At 34.6% G+C, this 18,837-nt stretch overlaps 1 protein-coding gene across 4 annotated transcripts in view; it reads right to left on the minus strand.

Moving 5' to 3' along the window:
* The window catches only part of LOC128224208 (tubulin polyglutamylase TTLL11-like), a 32,206-nt gene extending 13,876 nt beyond the window's left edge, over positions 1-18,330 (minus strand). For 3 of the 4 annotated variants that reach the window (XM_052933978.1, XM_052933977.1, XM_052933975.1), the window contains exons 1-4: positions 18,118-18,330; positions 15,028-15,275; positions 3,384-3,486; positions 300-1,018 (exon numbers count right to left, since the gene is read on the minus strand). In XM_052933978.1, the coding sequence (XP_052789938.1) occupies positions 300-1,018; positions 3,384-3,486; positions 15,028-15,252 (1,047 nt within the window). In that variant the 5' untranslated portion in view covers positions 15,253-15,275; positions 18,118-18,330. Of the gene's footprint in view, positions 1-299; positions 1,019-3,383; positions 3,487-15,027; positions 15,276-17,738; positions 17,836-18,117 lie in introns of those variants that run through there. The other variant, XM_052933976.1, reaches the window with a different exon arrangement.
* Between the last annotated feature and the right edge of the window lie 507 nt (positions 18,331-18,837).

The raw sequence follows: 18,837 nt of genomic DNA on the forward strand, positions 1-18,837 counted from the left end.
ATTCTGTCATTATTGGGATAAAGAAAATCTCATTTGCACGATCAAGATATTAATTCACAGGCACAGAAAAAATGCAGTTTTTAAGCATAACATCTTAACATTTTCACAATGTTGTAATACATGTATGACTTGAGTGTGTGCAGTTTGACGAGTTTTGCTATTTTGAAACACTTGTAATAGGCAGAGCACTTTAATCCCTGAAGTGATATTTTAATCATTCATAGACCTTAAACTCAATGATAAATCGAGATTGATACATTCCAAGCAGAATGCTGCACATGTGTTTAATATCTAGTTACCTGAAAGCATGTGGGCCCTGGTTTGTTTGCTGGCAGTGCATTCTGAAATTCTATCTTCAGGTCCGGAATTATTGCGATCATCGTCTTCACGATAATTTGTTCAATACGTTTCCATAGCTTATCGATGTTGTATCCATGGCGACGTAATCTAGTGAACACACTGGTGAGCGTTCTTTTGCTGCCTTCGTCTTCTTTTTCAGACCTATTGAATGTTGCACTTTTTTTGTTTAATGAGTAGTTGGTCAAATGCATGAAAACTTCATGTATATTTTTGTTCGTTGGATATTCGTATGGCACAGTAGCAAACCTTGCTAATCCCTCTTTGCAAACATATAACTCAAGGGGATCGGCAGATTTTAAAACTGCATACACCCTAAGGTCAAATTTGAATTTGTCAATAAGGAACACATCAGCTAAATATTCCTGGCATACATGTAACTTTCCTACATTTTGGTACCCAGAGTTCATACTTAAGTAATCCTGGACATCTCTAATCAAGTATATACCTTCACCTTGTGAACCGGAATCTGGTTTAACAATAAATGTGGCTTTTGAACGAGAGCGTTTTTCATTCATTTTCTTCATTTCGTTGGCAAGGGCATGAAGTTGTTCAGGAAGATACCATGTTCGGGGATGGAAGTTGTACTCCTCAGGATACAGAAGGGCCATCTGGTCCAAAACACGAAACAGATTCTGCTTACTGCAGATCCAGCACATACCTGTAAACAGTAAACAACAACAAGTTCTGGTCAAACTGGTATGTTACAATTACCAACCTTCTGGTCATACCTGATTGTAAACTCCAACAAGTTCTGGTCATACCTGATTGTAAACTCCAACAATATCTGGTCTTACCTGATTGTAAACTCCAACAAGTTCTGGTCATACCTGATTGTAAACTCCAACAAGTTCTGGTCATACCTGATTGTAAACTCCAACAAGTTCTGGTCATACCTGATTGTAAACTCCAACAAGTTCTGGTCATACCTGATTGTAGACTCCAACAAGTTCTGGTCATACCTGATTGTAGACTCCAACAAGTTCTGGTCATACCTGATTGTAGACTCCAACAAGTTCTGGTCATACCTGATTGTAGACTCCAACAAGTTCTGGTCATACCTGATAGTAGACTCCAACAAGTTCTGGTCATACCTGATTGTAGACTCCAACAAGTTCTGGTCATACCTGATTGTAGACTCCAACAAGTTCTGGTCATACCTGATTGTAGACTCCAACAAGTTCTGGTCATACCTGATAGTAAACTCCAACAAGTTCTGGTCATACCTGATTGTAGACTCCAACAAGTTCTGGTCATACATGATAGTTGACTTCAGCAAGTTCTGGTCATACCTGATTGTAAACTCCAACAAGTTCTGGTCATACCTGATTGTAGACTCCAACAAGTTCTGGTCATACATGATTGTTGACTTCAGCAAGTTCTGGTCATACCTGATTGTAGACTCCAACAAGTTCTGGTCATACCTGATTGTAGACTCCAACAAGTTCTGGTCATACCTGATTGTAGACTCCAACAAGTTCTGGTCATACCTGATTGTAGACTCCAACAAGTTCTGGTCATACCTGATTGTAAACTCCAACAAGTTCTGGTCATACCTGATTGTAAACTCCAACAAGTTCTGGTCATACCTGATTGTAAACTCCAACAAGTTCTGGTCATACCTGATTGTAGACTCCAACAAGTTCTGGTCATACCTGATTGTAGACTCCAACAAGTTCTGGTCATACCTGATTGTAGACTCAAATAAGTTCTGGTCATCCTGGTATGTAATCACCAACCATAGACTGGTCATACCTGTTGTAAACACCAACAAGTTCTGATCATTCCAGAATGTAAACACCAACCTTCTGGTCAAACCAGATGTAGACTCCAATAAGTTCTGATCATACCAGTATGTAAACACTAACAAGTTCTGATCATTCCAGAATGAAAACACTAACCTTCTGGTATTACCAGAATGTAAACAACAACCTTCTGGTCATTTTATGGATATGAAAAAACAACAACAAATTGCTGGTCAATCTTGTAACAATAACACCAACGTTATAATCACACAGGTATTAATAAAACCAACCATCTCAGTGATACTGGTATATAAACACCAGCCTTCTGGTCATACCAGATTGTAAACACCAGCCTTCTGGTCATACCAGATTGTGAACACAAACCATCTGGTCATACCAGATTATAAACACCAACCATTTGGTCATACCAGATTGTGAACACAAACCATCTGGTCATACCAGATTGTAAACACCAGCCTTCTGGTCATAACATATTATAAACACCAACCATCTGGTCATACCAGATTGTAAACACCAACCATCTGGTCATACCATATTATAAACACCAACCATCTGGTCATACCATATTATAAACACCAACCATCTGGTTGTACCAGATTGTAACCACCAACCATCAAGTCATACCAGATTGTAAACACCAACCATCTGGTCATACCAGATTGTAAACACCAGCCTTCTGGTCATACCATATTATAAACACCAGCCTTCTGGTCATACCATATTATAAACACCGACCATCTGGTCATACCAGATTGTAAACACCAGCCTTCTGGTCATACCATATTATAAACACCAGCCTTCTGGTCATACCATATTATAAACACCCACCATCTGGTCTTACCAGATTGTAAACACCAGCCTTCTGGTCATACCCGATAATCATCACTAAAACACCAACCTTTTGGTCATACCAGATTGTAGACACCAGCCCTCTGTGGTCAGGATGGTAACTATTAACAATGTTCTGTTCTTTTCAAACCAATCAAGGTTAAACTAATGCAGTACACAAATATGAAACAAGTAGGTACTCATTTCATTTAATATGTAGTTCTACTATAAATAAAATACTCATGAAACAATTTCCTCAAGCATGGTGAATATTTGCAACCAAATTGGTACAGTAAGTACAATTTTATTGTTATATGAAAGATGGAAGTTAAATTTAATATTTTGATTTCATCAATACAAATAAAACCAACTGGAGGGATGACACAGCTAGGATATTTTGAAGTTAAAAATCCACAATTGTTCCAAACCTACCAGGGAACTTGTTGACCTTGCCGCCATAGAGGTCAGGGTTTTGTTCAAAGCTCTGGCACTGCCAATGGATGTCACAGTGCTGGTCCTTTCTACCAAATGGGAACTGTCAAAGAAGAAACAAATGTATAATTGATGAACACTATAATAATAAGTGATGAACATCTGAACAGTTATTTTAATAATTTTTTAATACATCTTTGCTCATGATCCTTCCTAGCAAACGGGATCTGTGGATGAACCATTTTGTGTTTATGATCATGTACATCTCTGCTAATGGGATCGCGGGACAGATTCTGATTTAATCAACTAGAAAGCTCTGATGAAAACAACTGCTAAAGTTCCATTGAGTCTGTAATTGGTTTGATTAACTTAATAATTAAGTGGAATATTAAGCAGTTCACACTTGAGTGCTCAGGTCAGCATTTTTAAGTCATTCGTGCCAAACACTAATTGGCAACCAATTAAATGTTAAGTAAAGCAAATATAAACAATAACTGTTACTTAAATGATGTGAAAACAAAGTCACTAGTACAACAGAGTATTATCTTTAAAATTATGTGGATAGAACTCCATTGCACAAAAAGTAGCTTAGATCATTCAGCAGTCACAATCCAGTGGTTATGTTGTCAACTAAATGCAGCAGGAAAATCGTGCAATTTTTGTGAGTTGGGTTCTTGGTCACCAAGCCTGACACGTGGGTTTCCTCTGGTAGGATTTCTCACATTTAATAAGACAGATATTCCAGTTTGAACTAGATGATAAAATCATTTGCTTATTACTGTTTGAACTAAATTTGGTAAAGCATTCAATAAGCAACTGGCAATGTTACAAACTACTGAATGTAAATATTTATAAGATTTTATCAAGTATAGATTTTTACAGCAAAACAAAAAACACAGGGTTAAAATAGATTTTTAGATCCAAGGGTCAAGTAAGATCAACTTTTGGCCAAGGAATATTCTTTTTAGTTTAACTCAGGCTCATTTTTGAAATATTTCGGAATAGGGCAAGGACAAAGTAGGGCATGGACGTAGTAGGGCATGGACGTAGTAGGGCATGGACATAGTAGGGCATGGTATGGAAATAGTAGAGCATGGACACAGTAGGGTATGGACATAGTAGGGCATGGACAGAGTAGGGCATGGACATTATAAGTAGGGCATGGCATGGACATAGTAGGGCATGGCATGGACATAGTAGGGCATGGACATAGTAGGGCATGGCATGGACATAGTAGGGCATGGCATGGACATAGTAGGGCATGGACATAGTAGGGCATGGCATGGACATAGTAGGGCATGGCATGGACATAGTAGGGCATGGTATGGACATAGTAGGGCATGGTATGGACATAGTAGGGCATGGCATGGACATAGTAGGGCATGGCATGGACATAGTAGGGCATGGCATGGACATAGTAGGGCATGGACATAGTAGGGTATGGACATAGTAGGGCATGACATGGACATAGTAGGGCATGGCATGGACATAGTAGGGCATGGCATGGACATAGTAGGGCATGGACATAGTAGGGCATGGACATAGTAGGGCATGGCATGGACATAGTAGGGCATGGACATAGTAGGGCATGGACATAGTAGGGCATGGCATGGACATAGTAGGGCATGGCATGGACATAATAGAGCATGGCATGGACATAGTAGGGCATGGACATAGTAGGGCATGGACATAGTAGGGCATGGACATAATAGGGCATGGGCATAGTAGGGCATGGCATGGACATAGTAGAGCATGGCATGGCCATATTAAGGGATGGACATAGCAGAAATGTTAGACCTGGGTATGGCATCATCAATAACCAATTGGTACCTTTGTACCCCATATATACAAGGGTACTGTCTCAGAAGCTTGTGGACTTTTCTCATCAGTTTTGTTTAATTGGTTAGAATTACTTCTTATTCATGTTAAACGATCATTAGTCTTCATGAAACAATTTAAATGTAAAATTGGTTCCCCTGCGAAAAGCAGTTCCTGTTTTCAAGAACAGTTCTTGACAGTTCTTGAACAGATGGGAACAGTTCTTGAACTGTGCTTAAACAGATCTTAATAGAAATTCAAGAACTTAAGTTCTTGAACAGTTCTTGAACTATTTTATGAACAATTTAAGAACAAGTCAAGAACATAATAAGTTCTTGAATTGTTCTTAAAATGTTCCATGAACACATTAAGAACATGTCAAGAACTTGATATGTTCTTGAATTGTTCTTATAATGTTCTGTGAACACATTAAGAACATTTCAAGAATTTGAAAGGTTCCTTTATTATTTATTTAACAAACAATAATGAATGGATTAAGAACATTTCAAGAACTTGTTAGTGGATACTCACAGTTCAAGAATTGATAGTGCCTTGAAATGTTCTTTAGTATTTATTGTTTTATATATGGAACATTTTAAGAACAGTTCAAGAACTAAACAAATGCACCAGCTGCTCTGAAATGTTTTAAAAAGTTTTGTTATATAAGGAAGAGCTGTTCAAGATTATTTTTTTATCAGTTTTAATGTTCAGTACTTCACCAGCTCTTGATGCGTTCTTATGAACTTTGTTCTTGAAATACTGAACATTTTAAAAAAAAAACGTGAGAACCTTCAATGTCTTTATGTGATGTACTTCAGCAACCACAGAATGTCTTGAAAGTCATCATATTAATTGTTGAGAGACCTAATGATTTTGTGAGATCCTCTTGTTAAACTTAAAAGCCAAGTTACAAAAAACAGTTTGTCATAAATGTCAAGAAGCTTTAAAATTAGACATGTAAGTATGATGTATCCATGTCTATTGTATAAATACCTTAAACGTAACATGTACAAACCTAATTGGCAGTATAATAGTCTATTTACAATGTACCTCACAGTGAAGTGCGTATTGTGAAGAACGGAAAGTGTGTGAAGTATATGCGACCAGTTACTGAGCTGGTTCTTCTTGTAGAGTGAGATTATTAGTGATAAAGCGTAATTTGTTATTAACATCAGTGTAAATATTTGCTATATTTCTAGAGATTGCTAGAGTGTTCTGTTTAGATAATAATGTTTCTAAGAAAAGAAAGTGAAGTTTCTTATCAGTGAAGTATGACCCCCACCATCGGCCTCCCAGCACCGACAGCGGAAGGGGTCATACACAAAACTCATCAGTTCCAGATGTGAATAATACATGAACAAACTGAGGTTTCACTTAAATGTGTTCCATTTATCTACATCTACCTATGACTTTGGCTTGAGCTTATAAAATATATGTAGTGATGAGCAGTAATACATATTACTAAAGTATTATAACAAGTGAATCTTATTTTGAACATGATTTATGTATAGACTTATTTCATTGATTTTATAAGAAACATTGAAACTCATTTTGTGTGCTTTCTCAAAACTTGATTGTTTCATAATTATGAAAAATTATGCATAATATGTTTGTGATTCATTGATATTAATATGTTCTTAAATACCATGATATTTCATTTTTTTATTTTTTATTTTTGATACATTTGTGTGTACACTTTAAGTAACCAGAATGTCTTGAATTCTTTTGCTTTGTACAGAACATTTTTGAACATGTGAATTTATTCCTTTAATATCAAGTATTCTTTTCTGTAATACTTGTATGCAAATTACAGTTTTATTTAAAGTTCATTGTGTACCGTTTATAAGTGTAGAAGTTATTTTGTAACATGTACTGATAATTTCTAAACATTCAATAATACAATTTTGTGGAACTTGGTTAATTAAAGCGACTTGAGACCATTTTTCTTTTGATGATTTTTAGCTCCACTGGCCGAAGGCCATGGAGCTTATGTCGTCACAGATTGTCCGTCGTGAGTGCGTGCGTGCGTGCGTAAACTTTTACTTTAAACGACATCTCCTCTGAAACTGATAAGCGGATTTTGACAAAACTTCACAGGAATGTTCCTTTGGTGGTCCTTTACCAAAATTGCTCAAATGGTTCCGGTCCATTGCACAATATGGCCGCCAGAGCTAAAAATAGCAAAATCTTTAAACGACATCTCCTCTGAAACGGTTCGGCAGATTTTGATGAAACTTGACAGTAATGTTCCTTGGGTGGTCCTTTATTAAAATTGCTCAAATGGTTCTGGTCCATTGCACAATATGGCCGCCACAGCTAAAAATAGCAAAATCTTTAAACGACATCTCCTCTGAAACGGATAGGCAGATTTTGATGAAACTTTACAGAATTGTTCCTTGGGTGGTCCTTAACCAAAATTGCTCAAATGGTTCCGGTCCGCTGCACAACATGGCTGCCAGGGCAAAAAAAATAGAAAAACCTTTAAAGAACATCTTCTCAGAAACCGATGATCAGATTTTGATGAAACTTAACAGAAATGTTCCTTGGATGGTCCTTTATCAAATTTGCTTCAATGGTTTCGGTCCACTGCACAAGATGGCCCCCAGAGGTAAAAATAGAAAAACCTTTAAACGACTTCTCCTTAGAAACCGATGATCGTATTGCAATGAAACTTGACAGAAATGTTACTTGGGTAGTCCTTAACCAAAATAGCCCAAACAGTTCTGGTCTGCTGCACAACATGGGCACCAGAGCTAAGAATAGAAAAAAACGTTAAACTACATCTTCTCAGAAACCGATTATCAGATTTTGATGAAACTTTACATAAATGTTCATCGGGATGCCCTTTAACCAAAATTGCCCAAATGGTTCCGGTCCGCTGCACAACATGGCTGCGAGAGTTAAAAATAGAAAAACCTTTAAGGACTTCTCGTCCGCAGTCTTCACGAAAAACATTTTAACCTACTAGCCAGTTGGACTAGCATAATGGCATATTTTACTAGTCTGAATGACAATCTAGTAGTCCGACTATTTTGCCACATTATAAAACTGTATGCTTGAGGTAAATACCTATTTCAATTGAGCAGCTTGCAGTTTGAGTAAACATTTCTTTATTATGATGCTCATGCAGTGATAGGGAGTGACATCCTTCTGTTGGGAATAGTGCTCCTTGTTTTTCAGAACCTATGGGTACTATGTAAAAACAAAAGGCATCTTGCTTGAATAGACTGTAATAATATCAACCTGGTTAGAAAAGAAATGCCATGCTTTAATAGCTTTGATTACATTTTACTACTGAATTACCTCCCTTTAGTAGAAAAAAAAATAATGTCTTAATTTTTCATGTATAGCATCTTTAAATAATTTTTAAACAATAATAATTTATGAGTAAACATATAAGCATAAAGTTCTCACAAAAAGATCAATTTAAAAACCTTACATTTATACATAGGAAAGTATATATATAGACTGAACATTAATTTTCGTTTAAGTGACATTCTGAAAGTTTATGAAACAGCTATTTTTAGTAACTTAAATGGCCGAAAAGTGTAAGTGAAACACCAAGTCGATTCTATCTCGTCAGTTCTTGTTCAGGTTAGATATTTGCTTCATAATCTATTCAGATTAAATGTTAACCGATGATCAGATTTTGATGAAACTTGACAGAAATGTTCCTTGGGTGGTCATTAACCAAAATTTGTTAAATGGTTCCAGTCCACTGCACACCATGGCTGCCAGAGCTAAAAAATAAAAAAAACTTTATACGACTTGTCGTCGAAACCGATGACCTTTTTTTCGATAAAACTTGACAGAAATGTTTGTTTGGTGCTCCTTTACTCAAATTGCCCAAATCATTTCGGTCCACTGCACAACATGGCAGCCAGAGCTATTAAAGTAAAAATTTTTTTTAAATAACTTCTCCTCAAAAATTGATGATTGTATTTCTATGAAACTTGACGAAAATGTTCGTTAGGTGGTCTTTGCTTGAACCTTTTGGCCAGTGGAGCACAGGCACTGATGTGCCTCTTGTTTTTAAATGTAATTAAAGTGGCATAGGCATACCAGACGGGGAGTGCTTTGGAACTTTGATATAGTTCCATGGTTTTTGAAATTGTTATGTATTTTTTATGTGTTTAGTTGTTAATTTGAATTTGGTATTTTTTCACGTTTTGACGGGATTGTGTCGTTGTTCCAACGTATGCTGTGTGCGCTCCGCACATCTGAACCTAAAATATCTAGTCCTTGAGCCCCTCATAGTGTAAGTTTCTTATATTGCCATAAGCATGGTACTTGTATAGATTGATATCTTCTAGTTTTTGTCTTGTTTACAAACTTTAAGTAGTATTTTAACGAATGTCATATATTTTCGCGATTATGTTATTCGTAACCAATAGCTTCGTACTCGTACTCTTGGTTATTTTAAGGTTGTTACATTTTTGCAATTTAAGTTAAGATTTACATTCTAATTACAATGTAACTAGTTTTTATATACATTTAGTGAATAGTAATGTGGAAGACTTATTTTGATCTGTTGGTCTAGCTTATGGTTAAGCGGTTTGCTTTAAGTGATTTGTTGTTTATTTGGCAACCATTAGTTGTTTTACGAGGAACATTTCTCCGGAGTATGCTGGTTTAGTAAGATTCCCAGAAGGTATTCGGTGTTTTTAAACAAAGCTTATACCCGAAAACATATTTTAGACCAAACATCTTAACATGTAATAACTAGTCTTATAAGCATGTATGCTTAATTGTTCACAATATTTTCAAAATTATGTGTCCTTGCTCTTATAGGTATTCATCTTTTTCATGAGATTCTTTCCTTGTGAATTATAGTCTAAAAATAGCACATGGGGTAAAGGATTAAGACCATTGCACTTTTCAACTAATCATTTCGAATCTTGTTATCTAGATTGGCCACTTGTCAGAAAGAATAATATGAAGATCCTGTAATAAGATAATTTTGAGTTTTTTGTCAAACGTGATGTATTTTAACCCTTTTGAAGCTGTATTTTAAGATGGACTTGCAATTTAAAAAAAATACCAGTTAATATTTATTCTTGATGTTTTTTTGTCGAGTCCTCTGCGAGGGTAGCGAGAAATACCCGTCCTAATGTCTGTCGAGTGTGTCTGTCCGTGCGTGCGTTTGTGTTCAAGAACAATTCTGGAACAGTTCTTAAAATAATATTTCATTAGTTCAAGAACAGTTCTTGAACAATAAAATGCCAACAAGTTCTTGACATAATTATTTCAAGAACAGTTCTTGAACTACCATGGTCGATAACAGTTCAAGAATTGTTCTTGAACTAATGGAATATTATTTTAAGAAATGTTCCAGAATTGTTCTTAAACATGTCAAGAACTGTTCCAGAACAATTCTTGAACGTTAAATGGCCCATAAGTTCTTGACATTATGATTTCAAGAACTGTTCTTGAACTAATGTTTGTCAAGAACAGTTCAAGAATTGTTCTTAAACAGCATAATTCAAGAACTGTTCTTGACAAATGTTAGTTCAAGAACTGACTGTGTTTAAGAACAGTTCTTGAAATAATCATGTTAAGATCTTATGGGCCATATAACGTTCAAGAACTGTTCTTGATATGTTCTTGAACTAATTAAGAACGTTCTTGAACTTAAATTCCCGAACAGTTCAAGAATTATTCTTGAACTGTTCTGGAAGTTTTCGCAGGGGAGGCATTCATATACTATACCTACAATACGTTTCTATGGAACCCTAGGGCCTAAAAAAAAATACATTTGGTTCGGGTTACCCGACCCTACCTACGGAATAGGCGCCGACCCTACCGTTTTTATAGTCAGTTTGAAAAAAAAATTGAAAAATTAAAAAAAAAAAAAAAAAATTTTTTAAATTGCTTTTTAATATTAAGTTTAAACCTTAAATGCTTATACAGAAGATAGCTTTAACACCATTCTCCAATGATGAAAATTATTTTCTTATATAAAACCTAATAAAAAAAAAATAAAAAAATAAAAAAAGCCTACCTACCCTACCTATTTTTTTTAAGGATGTAACCCTAACCAAACAATTTTTTTTTTAGGCCTAGACAAGTCCACCCAGCATACACTAGTTTAACGTTACTTAAATACTAAGCAATGTCTGCTCCTAAATACACAAAATAACAATTTCTTGCCATGAGTTTTACGTATTATTTGGTCTGCCTTTAATGCAATGTCACAATATCATTTCCTGTTATTTTAATGTTTGTAACAATTTCATGTACAGAAATATCATAAAAACAACAACCTCCTACCTTGAGAGAGAGACTTGAAACAATCATGACACCATGCAAGTAATGACATGGAACTAAGGGCAGTGAAACAGGAAAACGCCTATAAAAACGTTTAATATGATGAAAGAGTCTTAGTCGGGCAAGAATTGTCGCAGATCTCTGGTGTTTAAGTGGCATAGTGGCATTTTAGTGGACGGGTGTCAGTCTATCACAGACGATGAACGTTGTGGACATTACCCAAACGTGAGATCAATGATGGTGTGAAAGATCAGAGACATGCTACGAAAAATGTTTTTTTTACTCTTACAAATTAACAACTTATAAGAAATATTTTAAACTAACCCGAAATATAACAAAACAACTTAAAATAAATGAATAAAACATATCTTAGCATTGTTGTTTTTCAAAACCATCGTACTTAGTGAAAAAGCGGAAGGTATCCGTTAATTTGCATAATGGGCGGAGTTAATATTACGTCATTGAGTTTGAGCGCTACTAGTGATCAGATTCCAGATTGATAATCACTTGTATACGGGTGTTAATTGCTAAACAAACATTCAGATCATGCATTGAGGCTCCTTTCAGATGATACAGACTCTCACACACTGTCATTTAAACCCGAGAGCTCGATTGAAAGACCTGGGTAAGGAGCCGTATTACACATTTTCTAGACGGTGTTAGTGTAAATACTTACTCAAACGAGTTTCATGCTCCTTACCTAATGATTTACTGAACATAGCATTCTTTGGGGATATGATTGAAATGACTACTTAATATTTACAAAGGTCAGATTTTCATAGCCAATCGGGTTATTGGATTTAATTTTTTCATCGCCATTGGCATTGGGCGACCATTAAATTCGCACACTGCACTTAAAGTAAGTGGATCTCGTGCCACAAAAATTGTGTAAAACTTGCCGGTTGATTGTATGGAAAAAAATTATGCAAGATTAAATAAAGTCTAAATGGGCACCTGAGGTCGTCAACAGTGCGTTTGTTTCAATCAATGTAAAAAAAATCTTGTTTTGTATTTGATAGTTTTCAAGAAAAAAAGCAAAGAGATATTAAATTTTGTACGAGTATAATAAATTATTATTTTCGTTATATATATAGAGCTTCAGGAGAACATTGAGAACAGTCCACAAACTCCTCTAGTACATTGATTCACACACCAGATAACAGTAACCATGCCATCTGAAACATTAAGACAAGTGCAGTTTCGAAGATTTTTATAGTTTGTCATATGAAAAGAGGAATGTCATCTACGAAACACTCACTTACATGGAGATTTTAAAACCACCATATTCATTCACTTCAACAAGCAGTAGGTGATGCAGGCTGACATTTAAAACACCCAAACTCACCAAACATATAAAATGGTACTACTATATTAGTTGGGTGCCCTATTTGGTAGGGAGCTCAGGAATGAATTTTTTTTATTAATAATTTAAAATGCACTTTTAAATACACTACTACAACTGGCCTTATTAGGTTGACATTAAGTCTGAAAACAATTAGCCTTATTAGGTTGACATTATGTCTGAAAACAATTAGCCTTATTAGTTTGACATTAAGTCTGAAAACAATTAGCCTTATTAGTTTGACATTAAGTCTGAAAACAATTAGCCTTATTAGGTTGACATTAAGTCTGAAAACAATTAGCCTTATTAGGTTGACATTAAGTCTGAAAACAATTAGCCTTATTAGGTTGACATTAAGTCTGAAAACAGTCAGCCTTATTAGGTTGACATTAAGTCTGAAAACAGTCAGCCTTATTAGGTTGACATTAAGTCTGAAAATAGTCAGCCTTATTAGGTTGACATTAAGTCTGAAAACAGTTAGCCTTATTAGGTTGACATTATAAGTCTGAAAACAGTTAGCCTTATTAGGTTGACATTAAGTCTGAAAACAATTAGCCTTATTAGGTTGACATTAAGTCTGAAAACAATTAGCCTTATTAGGTTGACATTAAGTCTGAAAACAATTAGCCTTATTAGGTTGACATTATGTCTGAAAACAGTTAGCCTTATTAGGTTGACATTAAGTCTGAAAACAGTTAGTCTTATTAGGTTGACATTAAGTCTGAAAACAGTCAGCCTTATTAGGTTGACATTAAGTCTGAAAACAGTTAGCCTTGATGAGGAGACAGTAAGTTTCAAGAAGCACATTTAATAAATTTATATTTTGGCTGTCCAGTTAGCACACTTGCTTCTCATTAAGGCGACTCGGGTTCAATTCCCAGCCTGGGAACATGTGAGTTTGGTTGGTGGTCACCAAGCCGGACAAGTAGGTTTGTTCCGGTACCCCCACACTACAAGACCACACTCTTTCACAACATCATGACAACGAGAGGCACAACTTCCTTTACAATCCTTGTAAAATAAATGTTTAAACTAAATCAATAATTATCTAAGCCATATTTCAAACATTTGAAATTTGATGATTTTTTAAAAAAATCTGTGAATAGAATAAATGATACCATTCACATATTTTTTTAAATCAAATAATAAAGGCATAGTTATTGAAAGATTCATTCATTTTTACAATGACTTTAAGAATAAAATATATTCATAATGTTTTTTATTAACTGTTTATTAATTACATGTACTTATAAACCAATTTCATTTCAAAATGAGACGTTTAAATGAAAATGTAAAACACACACTGATATTCAACTTTGTACAAGTAAATAAAAGCAATAAAAAGTGAATATTTAACTGAAATTTGAAGACTGTGTCAATGAAGTCAAGAGAAAGCTCATGGCATTGAAACATGTAACCTTAGTTAAACAAAACATTGAAACTTAATATATCTGCAAGAAGGAATGTTAAAACAAATTAATGCCGAGATATTCAAAAGTGGGTAAGTTAATGCCAGACTTCATTGATCATATTGATTGTGTAACGATCATGTCAATAGCTAAGTGGTGGAAGATTAACACTCAATAACACTCAACATTCAACTACATAGAAATTCATAAAACTGGCATCAAAGTGAAAACTGGAGTTTGTTTAATAAATTTGGTTTAATTCTCACTAAACATTATAATATAGATCATTGCTTCAAACAGGCCAACACTTTTATCCAAGTATGTTGTGCAATCTATTTCGGTTAATTGATTGATGATTGATTGTTTAATTGTTGATAATAATTAAGGTTGAAAACACATTCAATCAAATGAAAATATAATATCACAACAAGCTAGTCAAAAATAGGGGTTTATTTAATTTAAGTGTGTAATAAACTAGGATGGCCCATGAAAGTCTGGAGCTCATTTCAATATTGGTGTACTGCATGAGACAATTCATATTTGGCAGTGACATCATACTTTAAAATGATGACTTACCCAAGTTTCATTGATAACTTATAAGTTCGTTCGAGTTCACGTATTACAAACTAAACAAACTTATTTCTACGGTTGCTGTCGATCCCTTTTAAATGAATAAGTCTAATTTGGTATACATGACCTATTACTCATATAGGTATTACTTAAGTAAGTACAGTTGTATTTCCTTGACAAATTTTATAATACTTTGGTCAAAAGGGTTGATTTAGGGAGTGTTTAATTATCATCTTACTTCTTTCCATTCTAACTCCTTTAGACACATTTTGAGTGCATCAAGGTTTCCTCTTGCATGTGACAAATCCACAGTTATCATTAATTTCGGAACTGGTTTAGTATCAGCGAGGGACCTTATTTTTTCACGTTTTATTTCTGCCACTTTCTTTTCCCGGAATGTTAATTCACGTCTTAAGTCTGCTACACGCATATCTGGTGTCTTTTTTACACGAGACGCACTCATTGTCGAAGATGGTTATGGATCATCTGAAATAAAAAACACGAAATAACTATGATACATGAAGAAACCGGTATTGAACGTATTTTAATGCTTGTCCATTTTTCTCAACAGATGTAATATAAACTTAACATTTATTGAAACATTTATTAACAGAAATGCAGATTTACAACATTTGTAAGACCAAAAGTAATTTGTTTCCGATTAAACTGACAAAAAATGGAGTTAGTAGGTTCTGATTGAAAATAATAACAATCCATGAACTGTGTTGACATTTCACACTTAGTTCCATCCCTACTTTGGCACAATTGTTTTCAGTAAGTTCACTGTCAGCACAAGTGGTTAACAGTATAACATCACAACTACTGTGCAATATTTGGCTGACAAACAAGAATATGAGATCATATACACATGTAGGTGTGCTACCATTCTATGACTTCGGAGCGGATAAATTACAACATTAATTCACTTATAATACAACATGGTTCAAAATATAGGCAGTTGAAAAAAAAGTGAAATACATTGATAGAAACCACTCTTTTTGACCCCCTTCCCTTTAAAAAAAATAAAATTAGTATTTTCAAGACCAAAATGATATGAACATGATCATTATCCACAAAATCCTCAATATCAACCAAAAATTACTCTACTTATTACTTTAAAGGGAGTAGACACCAGATGATACAATTGCAAGAAAAAAAAAATGTCAAAACTTACATAAATTGATATTGTTGTGTTTATTGACAACGCATTGAATCCTACTTACTGGTGTACCACATCACTTATGACACATGTATTTTTCGCAGTTTATGCACATTTTGTCAATCAAAATCTACTAGGTATGTCTAACCCGTAAATCCCAGTAAGTTTAGAAATAAAGTCTGAATATTTATCATGAAACATGACTTTCACATGCTAAATAAACACACTTCAAAGCTTCCCAAAGGACATACATGTACACACTATGCAGTGATGAAATTGATTGATTGAAACTATTGATCGAAAGAGATAAAAAGGACAGCGAATTTGCTTAAACATCAATGATTGACGGTTTAATGTTTGAAATGATCATGTGACTTGCAAGGTGTTCGGAAAAAGCTTTCCGTGCTTTTTTAAATTGGGAAACCATTCATCCCTATTTCTAAACAGGGAAACTAAGCTGATACTGTGTAATGCCTAATGGCTGACAAAATTGTCACGTTTTTTCTTTAAATCATGTAATATAATTAGTCCACCTAAATGGCCATCAACGAGTCTTTTGCATTTTTTTCTAAGTCTGGCAGAATTGAGAAGTCCACCATTCCAGCAAAAAGTAGCGAACGGTCCTTGAGCAGAGAATCCTCGCGGCCACAATTTTGAAATTATCTCTGTTATAAATTCAAAATTCTATGAAAATATTGTTGGCTACTATTAAACACATGTTTATTGATGTCATTATGCCAAAAAAAACACGTTCAGGTATCATAAAACAGTAATATGTGATTGTTGATCAAGTTTCCCGATATCTGTAAATTTGGGACAAATCTTACAAATCTGACAGGTTGTGTACATGTATTGAACTGTTTTTGTGACCATGGCAAGAATATATTTATGTGAATATAACGACTCTATTGACAAGTTCAATTCAGTTTAGATCACTGTCGGGATCACTGTCGGGTATTACTCTAAAATAATAGACGTGTTATACGGGATTCTTCCAATCCCTAACTACGTGAAGGATTTGCCATATCAAAAATCTAAAAAAAATCCGTCAACGTACAATTATTTGGACTATGTCGGGTATATATTGAACAATTTTTGTCATTATTATTCAACATCGATGCATAATATTACTATATATTCTTTCGCCCAGTGTTAAATAGTAGAGAGTTGTAGCATTACAGGGATACAAAAGAAATATCAAAATAATAAAAAAGTATCCCTGATGGCTCATTGTTGTAGCAAGTAAAATAATGTATTATCGGCCCCATACAAGAGGAACAACTCTAAACATTGAATTATTTTAATTGTGATTTGTTTTTTGTTTATTGTCACCCAATTTGAATATGTCTGTAAATATTATTAGTCCAAATAATTGTACGTTGACAGCTCTTTTATACGATTTTTGATATGACAAATGCTTTATGGTAAAATCCCGTATTTATACACACGTCTATTAGATAGATAGTCTGTGCATATATATGTCATAGTAACAAACCAAATATCTCATAAAGTTATAACACAGACTGATTAACAAAGTACTAGTGATGATATCTATACTAAAGCACAACATCATTAGAATGCTTTGGATACATACGTGCGTTAACAAAGATTTAATTCAATGTGACAAATATATAACACAGGATAACCCATTAAAGTTATTTAACTTATTTCCAATATTTTAGACTATAAATATTATGTATTCTAATTGACTTACTATTGTATGATACCTGTGTTTTTAACATGTGTTAATATGTATAAATACAAACATGTATTAAGAAGATGATACGTACTTTGTACAAGTCTGTTCTGTTCATAAACAATTTAAATCACTGTGTCATCAGATTTAGATAAAAGCGACGTAACTAAACAAACAGTTCATCTAACCAGGCCCCAATTTCTCGAAACTTCTTAAGTCTCTTATAACAGGATTAAGCTAAACCAATTATTTTTGTCTTTCAATATTTTGCGTTTTGTATACTCCTTTAACTGGTTTAATACTTAATATAGGACTTATCGTTACGATTATAACAATAAATCATTTTTCATTTATACAAATTCACTATAAATATATATTTTGGCTAATTGAAATAAGCAACTTAAGCCTGTTAAGCTTAAGAAGTTTCGAGAAATTGGGGCCAGTGCAACAATCCAATTAAAACACTCTTTTACCTAAAAACATCATAAAATCCCTGTTCGTCTCCGCCATTCTTCGCAACATGTCAACAAACTTTATGACACTGACAGCGCACCTGTCCATTCAATCGGAACATCTCGGCCATTTCCTGTAGTATGCCATTCGGAGCTCCTCGGCCATTTTATCGAAAACAACCTCGGATGTATTTGGACGGTTTACATACTCAAAAAGTGGTACGTTTAAGTCCGCTGCAAGTAGATCGCGTAGTAATTTTATTTAGCAGTTGAAATTTGTGACTTAACTCTTGGGATTCTTTATTATGTTTGCAATAATACAATTCAATGGCAATCAATTTAAACTTAGATCAATATATACAACTCAAAAACACTACATTTAATTAATGATATAATTAAAAATTTTACGAACTACTTCAACTGATGTACTAGTCTGGTTCCCTGCTTACTGATATTTCATACAGTACGTCAGGCAACGGAGCGGCTCGGATATTTTCCATCGAAACAGGCAAACTTAGACTGGTACCCTTCGTTACTTTTTGATAAAATATAAATTTTTGTAGAAAAGAGAATAAGGGTACCAGTCTAGGCAAACTACCATTCGGAACTCCTCGGCCATTTTTTATCGAAAGTCTTTATGCAGGTACATCAGTCTGGAGTTCCTTCCCCTAACACTATCGTTATCGGGTCAGGCAACGACTAACAATGGTGGCGCCCAGTGGACGCTATAAGGTTACCATT

Source organism: Mya arenaria, chromosome 17 (assembly GCF_026914265.1).
Source record: "Mya arenaria isolate MELC-2E11 chromosome 17, ASM2691426v1".
Taxonomy (NCBI): Eukaryota; Metazoa; Mollusca; class Bivalvia; order Myida; family Myidae; genus Mya; species Mya arenaria.